The 20,419-nt window shown below is 35.5% G+C and overlaps 1 protein-coding gene across 2 annotated transcripts; it reads left to right on the forward strand.

Annotated features, from left to right (window-relative positions):
- The first annotated feature begins 1,760 nt into the window (after positions 1–1,760).
- On the forward strand, positions 1,761–19,250 carry LOC127797325 (valine--tRNA ligase, mitochondrial 1). 2 transcript variants are annotated; one of them, XM_052330138.1, is made up of 22 exons: positions 1,761–1,909; positions 2,722–2,836; positions 2,929–3,006; positions 7,082–7,144; positions 7,360–7,529; positions 7,617–7,689; positions 8,733–8,798; positions 8,897–8,980; positions 9,491–9,568; positions 9,665–9,748; positions 9,859–9,938; positions 10,200–10,257; positions 10,338–10,640; positions 10,745–10,915; positions 12,045–12,244; positions 12,655–13,057; positions 13,440–13,691; positions 13,780–14,280; positions 16,376–16,482; positions 17,352–17,451; positions 18,527–18,672; positions 18,827–19,250. In XM_052330138.1, the coding sequence occupies exons 2-22, from the start codon at positions 2,834–2,836 to the stop codon at positions 19,011–19,013; spliced, it is 3,207 nt and encodes a 1,068-aa protein (XP_052186098.1). In that variant the 5' UTR covers positions 1,761–1,909; positions 2,722–2,833; the 3' UTR covers positions 19,014–19,250. The 2 variants fall into 2 exon arrangements, with proteins under 2 accessions (XP_052186098.1, XP_052186097.1); XM_052330137.1 differs by having other exon boundaries at positions 2,738–2,836.
- The last annotated feature ends 1,169 nt before the right edge of the window (positions 19,251–20,419 follow it).

Raw genomic sequence — 20,419 nt, forward strand, 5'->3', positions numbered from 1 at the left:
GGTGGTGGTGGTTCTTCTTTGGTCGATTCTTGTGTCTAGCCGTCACCAAATTTGGTGGTCACTGATGGCTATTGGGTGGGAAAGAAAGAGTTGAGTAATTTGAAGCTCAACAAATATTTGGGCAGTGACAAGACATATAAAAAGTAGTGTTGCAATGAATTTTATGGAGTTAACTTTTTAAATTTTGGCTTGATAAGTAATTTTTGCTCGCATTGAAGATGACTTTAACTTTAAAGATTTATAAACTATTAGGGTGCATTTAATTAGTCAATTTTTTTCATAAAAAATGTTCATTTTCTCCCCAAATCCTAATTTTTGGAGTATTTAATGGATAAATTTATTTAGGTAAAATATTTTATAAACATTGATCACATGATGCAATTTTACACCAAATATTGGAAAATGTTCTCGTGGGGGGACGTTCTTCCATCAAAACTCGACTCTAGTTGGTGTTATTTTCACACAATGCTTTCAAGAATGAGCAATTTTACATTGCCCGATAAAACTTATCAATAGCCTTATCAAAGTAAATTGCTCTAACAAAATTACCCCACTCCTCAATAATATTACAAATTTGCCATTAAATCTCCCAAAATCTGTGCATAGATAGATGCTGATAATTGTGAAGACAGCTTACGCTTGCTGTCCTAATTTTGTTTTGGACTTTCAAATTCTAAGTTGCTTTACTTTTTTATATGGAAGAGTTAGGTTGTCATCTATCACGCATGAATTTAACTGAAGCATGAAAGAGTTAATAATTTCCTTATTTAATAATCTCTTAGGAGGGTTTGGTTCCGGATAAATTTTTAAAAATATTATGTTATAATCTACTGATACAAATTTTTTAAAAAAGAATCTTGAAAAAATAGCATTCTCAAGATTTATTTTTTTAACTTTTCCACAAAAAGGTTTTCATGGGTGTTGGGAATCTTAAATTCTCGTGAACTAGGAAAAGTTTTTAACAAATAAAAAGACTAAAACACTCCTTATTTTCTTGCCCTCTTATACAAACATATATATTATGTATATATATATATATACGCACACATATATGCATAATGTGTAAAAAAATGACATTTTTTGACTTTGCTCTCAATATTTTATATATTAAAAAGAATTTATAATTTTTAAATAAAAAATCAAATAAAGATAATTTTTAAAAAATAGCATAGATTCCTATAAATGTTACATTTAAACCAAACATAAAAATATAAAATTATCAGAAAAGAATACCTAACATTGCTGATAATGTTTAAAACTAACCAAATATAAAATTACATAAATCCTGATAATAAATTTTTTTTAAAAATATTATAAAAAATCATGAATTTCAAGAATCTAAAAACTTATTTCGTACCAAACGTCCCATTAAGATTATCATTCAAATGTAAGATATAATGTTAAAATTATTATTTAAATAATTTTTTTATTATTTTAATGCATATAACTGACTTTAATGATAATATATGTTACGTTCAATTTAGAAGTAAATGTTAATTATATATACAGAGAAATTTTCATTTTGGCTTTGTAAAATTTAATTTAGAAATTATACTACAAGTACTAATTTGACAATATCATAAAATATAAATTATTTGTTTCAAAATATTGAATAGAGTTCTAATTAAAGATATTCTATTCCATATAACATTATATATAGAAACTGTTGGATTGGAAAAGGAAACGACGTCGTTCAAAGATCTGTTATAAAATTTCTGGACTGGGTCTTTTCGGAGTCCAGCAGTCGTCAATTTTGGTAAAGCCGTCGGTCAGTTTTAGTGTAGGGAATCCTCCACGACAGGTAGGTTTTCTTCGCTGCTGTCCGCCGCCGGCCCTTCCCCTTCGTCTTTGTCGCCGTCTCCGCCAATTCTGAGTTCCGATTCGGAGTTTCCCTTCGTCTTAGTCCACGGTAAGGTTTCCGACGACCTTCTGGTTTCCGTTGATTCCGAGTTCCCCCCCTTCGTCTTCGTCCACGGTAAGCTCTCCGGCGCCCTTCTTTTCTGGTTTCCGTCGATTCTGAGTTCCCCTTCGTTTTCTGTTAACTCGGAATCGACGGCCGTGGGCGTCGAGGTGCGAATCGGCGATGCATCAGGGGCGACGGAACTACTTTGTGCATTCTCGATATTCCCATTCCCTTTCCCGATAACGTCGGTTTTGGCGGGCTTTCTTTCTGAATTTTTTGTTAAATAAATTACAAACAAAGCAGTGTTCTTCATCACCAGTTAAAGGGTAATTCAAAATTGTAGTTGGAGATGGACAACAATGGCGTTCGCAAAACTATAATCTTCCAATTGAAATTTATTCTGTCCATTTGTTTATTGAGGGAGTAATTTTACTGGAACCTACCTGAATCAAAATAATTCCAAGGATGCTTGCTTGCTTTATGGCTTTTTGATTTTACTTTATTCTTTCGTTTTCAATGTCTGTTTTAAGTTTTAACCTTTCCAGATCAAAAACATACAATTTTATTTACCAAATTTTAAATAAACTAAATTTTGATGTAGTGATAAAATTATTTCATAAATTTATTATTATTTAGAGGTTATTAGTTCAATTAAAAGTATTTAAAATAGTTTATTAATAAATTTTTATAACAAACAAAAAATAATTTCTATTTGTATAATAATATAAATATATATTATTATTATTTTTTTTTGGCAGAAAGAATCGGCAGCTTTTTCCCGGCAAACCTGTCATCTTCCACTCACGTACTTTTGATAGGGTTTTATTCTTGCAGTTCTTTTCTTCCAATCCAAACTAAGGGGAGGGAGAAGACGGGCATAGATAGTGCCGTTTCAGTTCATTCCGTTGACTCCGTCCCACCTTAATAACGATGGTATGTAATTGCCGAATCGTTATGACTTCCAAATTCAATCGCATCTTTCTAGAATTAGGGTTTATCATTTATGTAAATCTTAATGGTTGTAGGTGGAATCAGAGATGCATCCGCATGATCCAACTAACAATAAAAGCGACCTGGAGAAGAAGAAGAAGAAAGAAGAAAAGGTATGAGCTTTCAGCATCGTTCTCATAAACCCTAATTAGCTCACGAACTTTTCTACTGATTGTTTTTTGGGTAAAGAGCTAAAAGCATGAATAGATTCCATTGAAAATAAGAAAATTCAAATTGTGTTTGAAAAATTAGAAGTTAAGAAATATGGAAAAATCTAGTAGGCTAATCCAAATCGAATTGCTTTTTGTTCTGCTAGAGGAGTTGATAGGAGACTTTTAGCCATCATATGAATTATGACCATAGATGCAAAAAACTGGCGGGCTAGAATTCAAGTAGCCGAACCCACCTAGTGGGATCATGGCTTGCTATGTCGTTATTGTTGCCGAACCCACCTAGTGGGATCATGGCTTGCTATGTCGTTATTGTTGTTTTTTTCAATTTTAACATGAACAGGAATCTTGTTTTAGCATCAGGCTATTGTCAGATCCTTGAATTTGACAGGAAGTTCTCATTGAATTAGTCAGAATCCGGTCAAGAAATTCGAGGGAAATGAGAAGAATTCCAAAGGGAGAGGGAAGACAGAGAGATAGGAGGGAAATCCGAGAGAGAGAGAGGAGAGATTGAGAGGGAAATCAGAATTTTTGATTAATTTATTTTCCTTCCTTCACACTGACTGCAATTAGTAATTATATACTGGTTGTAGCTAGCTTTTGGCGCCAAAAGGGCCGCCACTTTTTCAAAGTTACAGTTTTCAAAATATTGCAACTATCTAACTTCCTGCTAGAAGAATGACCTTTCGTCTGCCCATTCCTTCTACCCGGAAATGTATTCCCCTTAGTTATTAGGTACATGACAACTATACCGTCTTATAAACTTTGAGCACCTTTGGTATTTTGTTGCCAGGCAGCAAGAGGGTGCTGGGATTTTTGAAACCTTCTGATTTATCATAAACTTCATTACGTAGTCCTGTAAAACAACTGCAGAGCCCTTCCAACCGTTTACATCTGGAATGGTGTGAAATCTTGTCAAAGCTGATTGAAGATGAAAGTGCCACTAACTGATTGTGTTTCTTATTTGATTTTTGACTTGTCTTTCTGACAAATTGATGTTTTTTTTTATTCCTGATTGATGATAATAGTTTGTTATTAACTATGGCTTCTTTAATTTTGAAAATTTTACACTAGCTTGAAGCCTTGAACAAATACAAAGTGTTAAGCAAGCGTGTTTGGGAGAGATGGAATGGAAATGGGTGGAGGGGTGGGATAGACATTATAATTGAATAGTGGAAATAGATGGAAACACTCTCTGTTTATTCTCTTTCGAAGCCTTATTTTTGTTCCCCCCCCCTAATTGGGAGAGAATAGATGGAATTCAAAGTTTTATTCCCATGTGCTACTGTGTTAACAATATTAGCCCTTATAATTATTAACATTCAAATTTGTTCTTTATTTAATAAAACTCTTACCTATCAATTAAGAGGGTGTTAATGGCATTTATTATTAATATTTCTTCTGTTCATTCATTTTTTTACTTCTCTCCCAAATGAAGGAGAAATTATTTTACATTGCCTTTTTTTATCTACTCTCCTACACAGAGAGAAAATATTATAATTTCCATTCTATTCTTTTTCTTTTTAATTTTTGCCAAATCCATTCTATTCTTTTTCATTTCACTTCATTTTTTAATATGGTTTGATCACGTGAAAAGATGACCAATAGATGCCCCTGTGAAGAGAGTTGATGGAATGGAACAAGTAGTTAGCAAAAGAGAGGTAGAGGGAGAGCAAAAGAATTTGGTGGGAGACGCTTAGATTTGATATTAAGTATATTTACCAGGGCCTTGCAGAAGATAAGGCAATGGATAGAAATGAATGAAAATCTAGAATTCATGTAGTCAATCTCACATAATGGGATAAGGGTTTGGTATATTGTTCTATTACTAACTTTTTCCCAATCAGAGCCTTTAGTAACCTTGTAAAAAATTGAGGCTGACTGAGCTGAACTCACATTGTGTTGAATTCTGCACCTGTGTTGGCTGTTTGGCTTTGCTGTCAATTTTATTTGTTCATTTTTCAGTTTTTGGTTTAAGACTTTTGGATTCAATTTTTCATTTTCTGTTAGAAAAATGAAATTGAAGTCGTCTTTTAATAATGCCGTCTTCTTTAAAATTTTGGAAACAAAAGATGAACATATGGTTGGTAAATTTTTTATGTTATTTTATATAGTTATTAGATATATGCAATCGTTTGCTTTATAAAAAAGGATGTGTTTGGTGCACATGGCTCCTAGTTTTGCTAGGGTCAAGGGGAGTTTTTTTAAATAATTTGAAATCATAAATAATTTTACCTAATGAAATTATAAAAAAATAATTTCAAATGTAAGAAGATAACTTTGAAAATTGGATATGAAGTATATTTTTAGTTACAATTAAAAAAATATTTGCAATCAGAACATGCTGTTATATGTGTTATGATTGACAAACTAGTGGGCTTGCCAAATGGTGAAAGAACAAGAACTCAATCTGGGTTCATCTGAACCCATGTCTGGAATTCAGCCAAAGAATAAGAACCCAAATTTGAGTTCCGCCAAAACCAGAGGAAGCATTTGTTGCTGAAGAGGATGGGGGGAAGCTTGACCAATCCCCCCCCCCCCCCCCCTTTCTTTCTTTCTCCTGCTGGCCTCAAAATGGCATTGAAATCAAACAGACCTTTATATCATGTTGTAGTCTGACCAGTGTTCTAAAAATCGGCCTAGGCGGCCGCCTAGGCGCTAGGCGGCCGTTGGCCGCCCCGAAATTGCCCTAGTCGGGCCTCTTAGGCGCCGGCCCGAGTAATCGGCCGGCTTGGGTGCCTAGGCGGCGCCTAGTCGGCCTGCGCGCCTTGGCGCCCAACTCGTTGGCTCAGCCATTTTTAGGGTTTTTTTTGCTAAATCATTAAATCAAACCTCTCAACATCTCCCTATTTCTCTCTTCTCACCTGAACGCTGTCGCCGCCTTAACGCTGTCGCCTCAACACCGCCAAGCTTCATCGGCCCGCCAGTAGCTCACCGATGTCGCTGCGTCCAGCTCGATCCTCGCCGCCAAGCTTCATCGTCACCGCCTCTTATCTGTCGCGTCCTCGTCGTCCTCAGCGTCATCGTTGCCGCCCCCGTCCTCGCCGTCGAGCTCCATCTCCGCTACGGCAAGCTCCATCTGTCGTAACCTCTCTCTCTCTCTCTCCCGTCTCCCCGTCTCTTTGTGTGGTTATTGGGGCATTTGCTCCGTTTTTGTTTTTTGTTTTTATTTTATTTTATTTTTCTTTTCTATTTAATATTTATATATAATTATAGATTTATATTTAGTTTTATTATTAATTATATATATTCTATAATATTTCCAAAAAATCCACTTAGCTGTTTGCTTATAGTATTGATTGTATGACTAATTAAAATATTATTTATTAATTACAATAATTTATTTCTCATGCTTAATTCTATATATTATTGGTTTATGTTGCATTATTAATATTTTTCAACTTTGATTTAGTTAAAAATAACATCAAATTATATCACAAAGTTTAAAAAATAAAAAAAATAGCAATTTTCTTAAGCGCCACCTAGGCCCCGCCTAGGCGCTCTAGGCGTTAGGCCCCAGCCTGGCGCCCGACTAGCGCCTAGTGCCTTTTAGAACACTGAGTCTGACTTTGAATTTTAGCATCTGAATCAAAGCCAAGTTTGCCAATGAAGTCTCAAGATATTTAGCATCTCATAGCCATAAAAAGGGGATGCAATCATCAGTGGCATACAATAGATTTTTAACTTTGGCAAGACTGATGAAAGTCTGAAGCTAAAATCACAATTTTGTATGCAATAATGAAAAAGAAATGATTCTTGAGCTTGATAATGCTGTAGTTGTTTTTGCTTAATTTTCATGTTTATCTATCTCAATTGGTTTATCTTTCTTGTTGATTCAGGTGTTGTTTATTCAGTTAATATATATATTTTTTTCAGTTTTAACCGTCCAGTTAATTTTTGATCCATTTGCCTTGCTTCTTGCCTGATATGACTAGAATATATTTGTTTTCTTCTTTGTTTTTCCTGTTTCATCTCTGATTGTGGAGGGCTAATGTAATAGCTGTGATTATGGTTATAGGCGAGAGAGAAAGAATTGAAAAAACTTAAGGCTGCGCAAAAAGCAGAGGCAGCTAAAATTCAGGTAAAACATAATATTAATATTCGTCATGCACTTCTGATATTGTTTTTGGAATGCATTGATGATCTAAACTTTAATCCTTTTGATAAATAAATGCCATTAGGACCTCTAACTGAATGTTATAGCCATGGGAAATGTAAAATTCCTGTATCATGTGTTTTATGGAATTGACAATGGGAGATTCACTTGCTTCTTTTTGCATGATGATGCTTTTTAAGGCCCAACAAGCATCTAGTACTTCAAAAACAGGTAAACGGAAGAACTTGAAAAGGGAGGCAGGAGAAGGAAACCCTGAAGATTATGTTGATCCAGAAACTCCATTTGGTGATAAGAAACTTCTTTCTTGTCAAATGGCTAAGCAATTCAGTCCCAGTGCTGTAGAAAAATCGTAAGTCTGTAATTTATTTAATCTCCTTTTCAGCACAAGTAAATTTGTTTATTAGCCAATACAATGCTTATGTCATATCTTGTTTAGATGGTATGCATGGTGGGAGAAATCAGGCTTCTTTATGGCAGATTCTAGCAGCTCCAAGCCACCATTTGTAATTGTGAGTGTCTCTCTAGACATTTCATGGTTGTTGCTTTAATTTAATGCCTTGTTTTTTTTTTTTTTTTTATAGTATTATTGATGTGAGCACAGAGGTTTTGTGGTAAAGATAGGCATTGATTTTCTAGTTTTATATGACTCAGAAATATAAGTGCTTTACAGTAGCTGTTTGCTTGTTGCCCAACTAAAACATAGGATTTATGTCAAGCCTCCTGAACTGCAAGTACGATGACTTGTGGAGGCAAAGCTGAAATTGTGGGTTTCTTTTCTTCATAGTGGTTGGAAGTATTACTGAATAAATGGGAAAAAATTGAAGTAATTTTCATTTTATCAACTAGAGCACATGGACCTCTAAATTCCTGATGAATTTGTGTCATAATTATGGGGTATGTTTTCTGTGTGTTTTTAGTTGTTGCATGGCATTTGGCTTCTTGTGTGTATTTGTCATATGTTTATGAATGTCTACCTTAAATTGCTTATATGGCATTCACCAAAAGAGATGCAAATGCTTGTGCTGATCTCAAGGAATATCATACTGGAACAAGCCCATGGAGTGTAGTGATTACCTACATTATGAGATCTTAGGAAAAAGATGCATCTTTAGGTGACTTTTTTTTTTTGTGTGAATATTTAGAACTTTTATGACTCCAAAGTTGCTGTAAATGGGTGACAATTCTCTTATGAAATTACTAGTCTTAGATTTTTATCAATTGACCCCTATTTCAAGAGTGGCCATTGATAATAACAGACAATTTGCTAGAAATATCACGTGGAATTATACCTTTTCATGTTGTTTCTAGCCTGTCATAGTTTTATGTACTTTGATTCATTGGGACTTGGAGTAAAGGATTAAGTTGGTCTAATTTGTCAATTCTTCTCCATTTGTTGTTGTTGTTGTTGTTTTTTTTTTTTTTTTGTCTAGGTAAAAAAACATTGTTATAGTTTATAGTAATACTTCATGTTTCTTTCGACAATTCTATAAGTTAGTTATACTTTTATATGAGAGATTATCCATAACATATTGTATTTTCTAATTAACTGCAGGTACTGCCACCTCCCAATGTGACTGGAGCCCTACATATAGGCCATGCCCTAACTTGTGCTATCCAGGTCTAGCTGTTACTCTATATATCTCTTACATGAGTGTGGTTTGATTTGGTTGGTACTTCTGAAATTTTATTATGCTCTTTGATTATCATGGCATGCAGGATACTATCATGCGGTGGTGTAGAATGTCTGGATACAATGCCTTGTGGGTGCCTGGAGTAGACCATGCTGGGATAGCAACACAGGTTGGTTACCTCTTTTAACTTTTTTGCTTTTCCCAATTTTTTATGTCTCATGTTTTGTAGAGGACATATCTAATATGCTGGGGGGTTGGAGAAATCTTTTATTCATGCCAACCATTGGCAACTTAAGATGATAGATGTTGACTGCTCACTGTTCTTCTGTGAAAATGGACATGTGTAGTCCATCAGTTTCATATAAAGGTCTTGTTACTATGGTTCCATGAATTTATGTTCAGAGTCTAACTGATTTGGGTGGCTTTGGGCTTCTGTATGGACCCAAGCCCCAGCTTGAAACCCAAGACAGGTTAAGTATGGGCATCCCATCTCCCATGGCCCTGTTTTTTTGCATCCATTCCTGTCCATTAGTGGCTGTAGGAGTGGATCTGAGATTTTTTAGTTAAACTGCCTTCCGTATAAACATATAAAGCAATGGTACAAGCCTATAACTTTTGCCCCTAGAAATCAGAACATTGTGAATAATGTTCAAGATGCATTAGTGTGATCCTCTTGCAGGTTGTTGTAGAGAAGAAAATCATGCGGGAAAGAAAATTAACGAGGCATGATATTGGCCGTGAGAAATTTGTATCTGAAGTAAGTTCTTAACTTGATCAGTAATTTTAGCCTCATTAAGTTGATTAGAATCTGTACCAAGTAATAATTTTTGGCTATGCTTTTGTGTGGTGAAAGGTGTGGAATTGGAAGAATGAGTACGGTGGCACCATATTGGAACAACTCCGACGATTGGGTGCCTCACTTGATTGGTCTCGAGAGGTTAAAATTTTAAATTATTAGAACATGTTTGAATTATATTTGAGTCCAGTTGATCTTGTTGTGCATGTCTAGCACCTGCAGCTGTTTTACATGATTTTGTTCTTCCACAGTGCTTCACGATGGATGAGAAAAGATGCAGGGCTGTGACAGAGGCATTTGTTAGGCTTTACAGAGAAGGTCTAATTTATAGGTATGGACTCATCTATTTAAATTGCATCAGCAATGGATGAGATTTTTATGGTACAAAGAATTTAATTTATATCTTAAAACAGATCACAACAATCTGATTTAAGGGCACCAATTTATTCTTGATGTAAAGTGTCTGGCATTATATAAAATGGATGCCCATTAGGTCTATAGGCTATAGTTCATTTTCTCTAAATAATATGTTAATTTTCTTTTCCAACAAGTACCTATTTGTAGATTAAATTCATTTCACATTCTGTTCTAGGGATCTGCGATTGGTGAATTGGGACTGCATTTTACGGACAGCGATATCGGATATTGAGGTAAGTTGCGGTCTGTTGACCTTTTTATTATGGTCTCTCAGTGGAGTATATTGTATATTATGAAGTTGCTTGTTTTGTAGGTAGACTATTTGGACATCAAAGAAAAGACACAGTTAAAGGTTCCTGGATATGACAAGCCAGTGGAGTTTGGCGTTTTGACATCATTTGCTTACCCTCTGGAAGGAGGATTGGGTGAAATTGTTGTGGCCACCACTAGAGTGGAAACAATGCTTGGTGATACTGCAATTGCAATACATCCAGATGACCAAAGATATAGCCACCTCCATGGAAAATTTGCCATTCATCCATTTAATGGAAGAAAACTTCCTATAGTTTGCGATGCAATACTCGTTGATCCAAATTTTGGGACTGGTGCTGTTAAGGTACAGTTCGTCCTTAGAGACTAAGAATGCTACGGTTGAACTTCTCTATCAATTCTGCAGGTTTGATTTTAGTGTTTATGAATGTTCCTTTAATACTCTTGCAGATAACTCCAGCCCATGATCCTAATGATTTTGAGGTTGGAAAGCGTCATAATCTTGAGTTTATCAACATCTTTACGGATGATGGTAAAATAAATAGTAATGGTGGTCCAGAGTTCGTGGGGATGCCACGTTTCACAGCCCGTAAGGCTTTGACAGAAGCCCTGCAGAGAAAGGTATTGTAAATTAGGTTGGATGGGATTAGCTGCTTGTAATACATTGAGCTGTACTTCTACCATGGTCCAGGCTACAAGGTCCAGTTAAAACAGGGAAATGTTAGGAAAATAAAAGATTGATAATTACATAAAACAACAATTTTAGAGTGAGTTAATATTGCTATGGAATAGTTTAGCTACGCTTTTGCTTGCATTGTGGAAAAAGAATGCTTTCAACTTTCTTGAAAAGTTATTCTCAGTAGTACACGAGCCAATCCCTCTTATAGAAGATATGAGGGGCTCAAGATGGAAAGAACCACTATACAGATTTGGAAACCAAAGATATAAACATCTTATCTATAAACATTTCCTAAGAACATATATACACATTCAGGAAAGCCAAAGAAATAAGAAAGCTAAGGAATTAGGAAAGTTTCCTAAGTTCAACTTAGGAAACTTCTTAATTCTATCAAGGCCGAGATTGCCTTGATATGCTGCTGCCGCCAATAAGGAAAGCCACCACCTCATACACATATGGAAAGATACTGCCAGCTCCACTGCATGCATGATCCAACATACGCAATCACACAACATGCATACATGCTTTACCCCTGTCGTTCATGCTGTTGTCATGATCCTACATACGCAGATCAAGAGGTGCCACTTCAAAGTGGTACAAGGCAGTTCACATTCCTCCCACAATATTGCTAGCCATTTGGGACCTTCATGTGGTCCACGTTATGAGGGAATTGAGCTTGGATGAGGGACTTATTTTTGGGTGATAAGGAGGCCAATGTGCAGAAGGATGTCATGAGGGTGATGAAGATTTTGTAATTTCCATAGTTCTATTTGGCTATAAGATCAATGGGCAGGGTGATCTAGTTAGGTAGATTCTTTTTCAGAGACTTGTGCCCTTAATGCTGATGGACACAATTATTTATAAACTATGTATATAATGTGTCGGGAATACTCTGCTTTATTAGATTTCTCATAAATGGCAATTGTCTACTGTAGTGTGTGCAAACATGCCCTCTAGGAGTCTGTACCAACTGGAACTAGCTATAAGCACTATTCTGTGGTAAAATCTGTCTTCAATAATGGTGCAGAAATTTAATCACTTGTTGATATCTGCACTTTACCTTTCATTTAGGGACTTTATAGGGGTGCCAAAACGAATGAGATGCGCCTCGGCATTTGTTCAAGAACCAATGATGTTGTGGAACCCCTCATAAAGCCTCAATGGTATGTAAATTGCAGCAGTATGGCAAAGGAAGCTCTCGATGCTGTGTTCAATGAAGAAAACAGGAAAATGGAGATCATTCCAAGACAATATGCTGCTGAATGGAAGAGGTATTGTATGTGTTATATTACACTGACCATCATACAATGGTTTTCGCCTGTTTAAGGGACAAAGAATGAGGGGATAAAAAAAAAAGGAGAGACAAACACCAAGTGTTCTGCAGCACTTTCTGTTTTTCTTTTGGGGGGATGGGGAGATGGAACATTTACTAGGTTGTGTAAAGATGTTGATATTGGTATGTTAAGCCAAGTCCTTTTTATCTATTCATGACATCACAAAGCTTGTCCATAAAAGCTTGGTTGGATATGCTTACCAAGTTTGGAAATTTTAACTTTTACTTGGTTAGGATACTGATAATTGTGGTTTGTTCACGCATTGATATTAGTGCTTGAGTGCTCGGAGAGTCTGAATATTTGGTAAAATTTATATAGTTCTAAATCATCCATTTAAAACATCACAGATGGCTTGAGAACATTCGTGATTGGTGTGTTTCAAGGCAGCTTTGGTGGGGCCACCGTGTTCCTGCATGGTATGTGACTCTCGAGGATGACGAACTGAAAGAAATTGGTGTCTACAACAACCATTGGGTTGTTGCTACAAAAGAGGAAGATGCTCAAACAGAGGCTAGCAGAATATTTGCTGGAAAGAATTTTAAGATGTCTCAAGATCCTGATGTGCTGGACACCTGGTTTTCTTCTGGTCTCTTTCCATTATCTGTTTTAGGATGGCCAGATGAGACAGATGATTTGAAAACATTTTATCCGACTTCAGTTCTTGAAACTGGGCATGACATTCTCTTCTTTTGGGTTGCTCGTATGGTGATGCTAGGAATTAAGCTTGGAGGTGATGTACCTTTCAGGAAGGTTAGTGAAGTTTATTCAATCACGAATTTTGAGCCATGTTTTGTGCTACTACAGTGTTTGCTTTTAACTTACTTGATCAGATCACGACCTTGCTTCCACTATGATAATCAATTTGCAATTGTCAAGCTCCTATTGGGCATGCATATTCTTCCTCTCCAGCAAAATGAAACCAAAAATTATGAAATGCAATAGCATCCAGTGAAGGCTAGTTGTAATTTTGGTGGTCCAAAATGGAAAATGAACTGAAAATGCAAGAGAAATATGGGCCAATGATTTTTATTCTGTTCTAAATTGATCCTCAATAAATTCTTCAGTAGTAATCGACACCTCTACAAACCTCCAGTCAAAATTTTGGCAAATTTTCGGTTGTGTTTTTTTTCAGGTTTATTTGCACCCAATGATCCGTGATGCCCACGGTAGGAAAATGTCCAAGTCTCTCGGTAATGTGATTGATCCGCTTGAAGTAATAAATGGAATAACTCTTGAAGGTCTTCACAAAAGACTACAAGAGGGCAACTTGGATATATCAGAACTGAAAGTTGCAAAAGAGGGACAAAGGAAAGACTTTCCTGATGGTATTCCTGAATGTGGTGCTGATGCTCTTCGTTTTGCTCTCGTCTCTTACACAGCACAGGTGCATGTTTTTCCTTACATCTGGTCTCTAAGATTTTGCTCTTGACTTATTTGGTCAAGTTAGTGACTTTTCTCCTTTGTCTTTCTAGTCTGATAAAATAAATCTGGACATACAAAGGGTTGTTGGGTACCGCCAATGGTGTAATAAACTGTGGAATGCTGTGCGATTTGCCATGAGCAAGCTAGGAGATGATTATGTCCCGCCAGCAAAAATTGTCCCAGATATTATGCCATTTAGCTGCCAGTGGATTCTCTCTGTATTAAACAAGGCTATTTTGAAAACTGTGTCATCCTTGGAATTGTACGAGTTTTCTGATGCTGCTAGTGCAGTATATTCATGGTGGCAATCCCAGATGTGTGATGTGTTCATTGAAGCAGTCAAGCCTTACTTCACCAATGATGATCAAACATATGCATCTGCAAGGAGTTCTGCACGAGACACCCTGTGGTTCTGTCTAGATAATGGACTGCGGTTGCTTCATCCATTCATGCCTTTTGTTACTGAAGAACTGTGGCAACGACTTCCTTCACCCAAGGATTGTGTAAGAAAGGAGTCAATTATGATATGCAAGTACCCAACTGTAGTAGAGGTGAGATTTTGTCATATGATTGAAGAATCTGTAGTACACCCCCCCACCGCACCCCCCCCCCCCAAAAAAAAAAAACAAATGATAAGTTAAACTAATTTTGACCCACCACTTTTCTTTTTCCTTCAATATCTATTAGGTATGTGGATAAGGAAATAGAAAAGAAATTTGAAATCCCCCCTCCCCCTTCACTCTATACCTGGCTGAGGAGCCAGGGAGAGAAGAAATGGGGAAGATAACTATTAAAACTTCCTCTGTTTCCCACAAAAACTTCTTCAGTACATATAATGAAATTGAGATGGGATAATATTCTTAGATCAGTTTGACAAATTAAGGTCGTCTATAACATAATTAGATTGTTCCTATCCACCGTGTTCTTCAATTTTTGTTTAGATGGATGGGTTTTCCTTTTCTTTCATTCTTTATCTATTATTATTTTTCCTTTTCTAGTACCAAACAATAGTATAAATATTGACCAAAATGGCTGTTGAGATTTTTGAAATGGACTAGTTTAAGATGAATAACGCATCTCAATAACTGATATGTAATGAGACAGCTTTACTGGTGACACTTTTTACAGCTAGGAGAACCCTTAGGAAGTGCTGAGCTTGTTGATGATATTTTTGATAGGGCTTAAAATTAGATCTTCAGCTTCATCCTCTTGCACCATAAAGTAAAAGGCAGCAAATCGAATGGATTGCTGATAAATGTGTTTTCCATAGAGGAAGGAGATAAATGTGTTATGTGATTCTTAAATTTCATCGGTAGCCGTACAACAACAACAATCACAAACTTTAATTCCTCTAGGTGGGACTGGCTACATGCATTCTATACGTCCATGCATCTGTCTATTCTTGGCCGTATCTTTTGTAAATTCATTATATCATATGTCATATCTAAGAGTTCTCATCAAGTGTTTTTTGGTTTTGTTTTTCTCTCCCTCTTTCACTTGCCTTTTCTCCATTTCATTCACTTTCCTGGCAGATACATTTATCAATCGCTTTTTTCATATATCCAAACCATTGTAATGGTGACTCCCACATCTTATTTTTACCAGGCACTACTTGAACCTTATTACATATGATGCCATTTCTTATTTTTATTGTATTTTCTTGTATAGCCACACATCTGTTGTAACATTCTCATGTCAGTTGTGATCATATTTTCCTCATATTGGTGTTTAACTATCTAACATTTTGAATCAGATTATAAAGATGGTTTTATAGCCATATGATAAAAGTAACCCTTTAGCCTTAAAGGGATTTTACGATCATATAAAATGATGGATGCATGTCTCCACTTTAACCATCTTGCCTTGATTCTATTAGTAGTATCCTTTATAATTCTCATTCCTTTTGAACAATTGATCCAAGATATGACAATTTATATATATATATGTGTGTGTGTGTGTGTGTTTTTTTTTTTTTTTTTTTGGGGGGGGGGGGGGGGGGTGGTGGAGGGTAACACGTTCTCCAATTTTCAAAATAACATTATCCATCCTTTTATTTTTACTGAACTCATATTCCAGATGTTGAATTTCTGACCTGCTTAATTTAAAACCTTTGGATTCTATGGTGTTTTTCCACAATTCAAGTTAGTATTCAAGCCTTGTTTTGTTTCATCCATCAAGACAATATCATCTGTAACTTGCACAAAGGCACTTCTTGGATGTGCTCAATGAGTTCATCCATCTCAAGAAACAAGAGGACTAATTAGATAGCAATGCAGTGGAATATTTGATTAATACTATGCATTGTGATTGTAAACTGTAATATGTGTGTACTTTTTTCTATTTTCTTTTTTAAATATCTTGCTAGGTTTCTTAGGGATGGTGGTTGAGGGGTATCATGGCAAGTTCACCAATATTGTGTTGTGGTAACCTAAAACCAGCATGAAAATACCTATGTTGGTAAATTTTATTAACTGGTCCTGTTGATTGGGAAAAAAGAATTATTATGATGGGTGGTTAGTTAATTTGCATCTTCTTTCCTGCTGTTTATTTTGATAGTGTTTCATTTATGTTGGTAATAATCTTCCTGCTTACTGAAACATAGCATTAACCATTGCTGCTCTTCAACCTTTGTTCTACTGTTCACAGGCTTGGACAAATGAAAGGGTTGAATATGAGATGGATATTGTTGAGTCCGCGGTAAAATCACTCAGGTCACTCCGGTCATTGATGCCTCCAAAGGAAAGGCATGAAAGGTAGATGTTTGGAGGATTTTATTTATTTATTTATTCCTTTCCTTTTTGTCCACGTGGCATTGTTCCTGATTTTTTCCCAAGTCAATGGTATGTAATCTAAAGTTTTCTGCAGATTATTTGATTCCTCTTATTTTTGGATGGAAAATATTCCAATTACTAAGATACTAGTTGTTTCCTATGCATTTTCATCTTTGATTATACTGTTTCTAATTGTATGAACCAATTCCTTTCCTTCTTTCCTTCAATTGGCATCAGAAGGTTTAGATAGTCTGAATGCTGCAATGAATCTCTGACCTTTTAGTGCTAATAATCTTTCACCTCGGGGATTTGTGATCTGTAGATGTTGTGCCTTGCTATGAACAAATAATTTGTAATTTCCTTTGCATAAATGAAATTTTTGAGACACAAGGACTAGTTAATACTTGGTAATGGGGCATTCCTGATGGAGCTGGTCTTGTAATATTCTAAAAGAAGAAATTTATAAGCGATGATTTTGCTATAGTCACAACCATGTTTGTAGTTGATTTAATAAGAATTGATTCTGTAATCCTCTCTCCCTTTCAGATACCATGCAGTGGCTTTGGCTTTGGCTTTGGCTTTAAAACCACTGTAAATGGCTTTTGTTGGGTGCAAATGATTGTTGCAAGTGTGGTTTGGCTTCATCTTCCCTGTAATATGAATGAGTTCAGTTAGTTCAGTGAGATTAAAACGGCATCTATATTAAGTAGTCCCCTAGGGGAGAATAAGAGGTAGAACACTAAGTGAAGCCACTATTTTAGATATTCAAGATTTTATTTGGATAGTTTTTAACTTTTTCCTTTTTCAGGATACTGTAATAATAGTTGCAAAAATGTTGTTCTCATTTTCAGGCGAGCGGCTTTTGCACTTTGCCGAAATGATGCAGTTGCAGACATTATCTCTAGCCATGAACTTGAGATTGCCACTCTTGCCACTTTATCATCTCTAAAGGTCTGGATTTAATATTCTGTGGTTTTGTTGATGTGTTGATGTTTTTGAATTGTATTTCAGCTTGAGCTTATATAGTACTAGTATTCATGTGTTGAGATTGAGTCTCAGTCATCTCTATGAGCTATGATTTAATTTATGTATGTATGCAGTACCAACATACTTACCTGACTGATTTTTTTTTCCCTCCCTTAGGTTTATCTGTAAATTTTTTCAAATAAGACCTGATTCTGGCTTGATACAGAAGCTCAATATTTTTTATTTTCTTCTACATGATAAGTTTTGAGATATGCCCTCATACCTGAAAAGAAAATTCCCAGCATAATATGAAGGAAAGCACTTATTGGAAGAAGCAAGAAAGCATGAATGCAAATACTGGAACCTTCTTGTGTATTCTCTTCTTAGTCTTGTTTGCCCTAGCTAAGCATTTTCCAGTGGAAGCTAATCGACCTTGAGCAATCTCAAGATGTCCATGCTTGCATATCTGAGTCCAAATATGTGAAGGAAAAAGTTCCATGAAAAGTGAATAGGCTTGGTCAGTTATTTTATAAAGCAAGGCTAACTTTTGGATCTGATAGACTCCTAGGTTTGCTTTCATGAGCCTTCATATCAGTTCATCCTTTCTTTTCCTTCTCTTGAAGGACATGGTTTGTGGCAGTTAGAGATTTGCCTCAGGTTTTTATGTAATTTCTCTTAAGGGGTTAGGCAGTATTACCTAATTTCTTAAGCTTTTGGGTTAGGCAGCATCGGTTGCTCCAGGAGAGTAGTAGGTAAGGTAGTCTGACTCACTCCAAAGGTGAAGCAGTGGGTGGGAGACGGGGAGATCCAATATTAGATAAGAAAGGTACTGGTGAGATATTGGGACATGTAAGGAGGCTAGGCAGCAACACATAACTTAAGTTTTTGGGTTAGATGGCAAGTACTGAGCCTATGACCAAGGGTCATGGTGTGTTCTTTTATTCTAGCCAAGTTTTCACCCTGGACTGCTGTAATTTGTAGCTTTCAAGGTCACAGTTTGTTCACTCCTCTTCATTCTCCTACTGAAATCTTTCTTATCCTTAAAATGAACTTTTTCTAGGTTCTAAGGGAGATTGATGCTGCTCCAGCTGGATGTGCTGTGTCGGTGGTTAATGAGTCTCTTTCTGTTTATCTCAAGCTTCGAGGAACTCTTAACGCAGAGGCAGAGCGTGAAAAAGTGAAGAAAAAGATGGAGGAGATACAAAAGTAAGCCTTTTCCCCCCTAAATCATTCTTATCCAAGCAGCTAGCCATTAAATTAATCCCGGCAAACTTGGTTGTTTTTTGTTGGACGTGAGATGGCTTTTATAAGCTGGCCGCCATTCTCTTCTAACTTATGGTGGTTTTAATTATTTTTACAGACAAAGAGACGGCCTGACGAAGATGATGGACGCTGCTGGCTACAGGGAGAAGGTTCCCCCCCATATTCATGAAGAGAATGTGGCTAAGTTATCAACTCTGATGCAAGAACTGTTGTCTTTTGAGGAAGCTAGCCAGCATCTGGAGCGTGAAATTGCTGCCGAAGCATCCACAAATAATTCTAGCTAGCTAGATGCTGAACCCCCGAGATTTAATTCATTCTAATTCATGATGGGCTGGTCATCTTACGGTACAATTCAAAGCCCCCAAGAGAGAGAGAGAGAGAGAGAGAGAGAGAGAGAGAGTCAGCTGGTTGAATATTGTCTTTAAATTAAACGTGAAAAACTCATCTTACTATATTTTCAGCTTTTTGATTAAACAGCCGGTATAATTTATAATACGAATTACAGCCAGAAATTGAAGAAAGGCTCCATTTTGTAGCGGAAGTTGAAATTTTGCTGGTTCACTAGTCATAATGGTTGGGTTGCCAAATTGTTACTCATATGTCCATGTGTGTAACATTCTTCTATAACCTTTTGATAATTATCATGCATTTATAATACTTTTGTGCATTTTAATTGCACCCCTAAAAAGATCGGCGCTTACCTTTATTTTAAATTTGGACCCAACTTTCAATCAATTTTTTTTTAATAATAAATAAAATCGTCCAACCTTGATTTGTTTCAATTTTTAATCACTTTTAATCTTTTATTAGTAATTTTTTTTTAAATGTTGAAATGATATATATTGAGATAATAACTCTTGTGTTACTGTCGTCTCAAATAGTTTTTGTCACATCAACATATAAAAATATAATTAATTTAAATATTAAAAAATAGATAAATATATCTAAATGCAAAAAATTTGACTTTTGAATTTTGACTCTTGAAGTATGGTTAAAAATGTTATAAAATAATACCTTAGTTGCTTTCTAATGATATCTAAGTCTAAAAGTAAGTCTTCTTTTTTTTTCTTTTTATGTCATCTTAATTTTTAAGATAAATTTCACCACATCCTTTGCAGTGTTTATTTTAACATGATTTCATGTGATTTACTTTTAGTATTTAAATCCTTCTAGTTTATTATTTTCTTTAAAGACCTCATTGCCATTTGCAAATAGATTATTTTTTTTAATGTTAAATTTGAATTATGAAAAATTAAAGTAATTCGAAAGGGTTCAAAATACTAAACATGAAATTATAGAGATCTAATGAAAACTCTTAAATTTAATAAAGGGGTCTTTATAATCTTTTTTTACAAATTATAGAAACCATAAATAATAAATACAAATTACACAGAATCCACATAAAAATAACTCAAAACTATAAGATATCTAGCACTATCTTTTGATTTGAGAGAATGAATCAAAGATGATTATTTAGGTTGGAGTAGAAAACATTATTTCTCTTTAAGGCACAATTATTGAGTTGGATTTATAATAATAATAATAATAATAACAATACTCTTATTTATTTTGTTTACCCAAAATTTAAAACTTAAAAGGTTGCAAATTTTAGATTATTAATTAGGACCATGTTATATCTACCAACAAAATGTTTAAGTTCGATGATCAGATTTCATCATCAATTATATCA

The sequence above is a fragment of the Diospyros lotus genome, chromosome 3 (genome assembly GCF_014633365.1).
Source record: "Diospyros lotus cultivar Yz01 chromosome 3, ASM1463336v1, whole genome shotgun sequence".
Classification (NCBI taxonomy): domain Eukaryota; kingdom Viridiplantae; phylum Streptophyta; class Magnoliopsida; order Ericales; family Ebenaceae; genus Diospyros; species Diospyros lotus.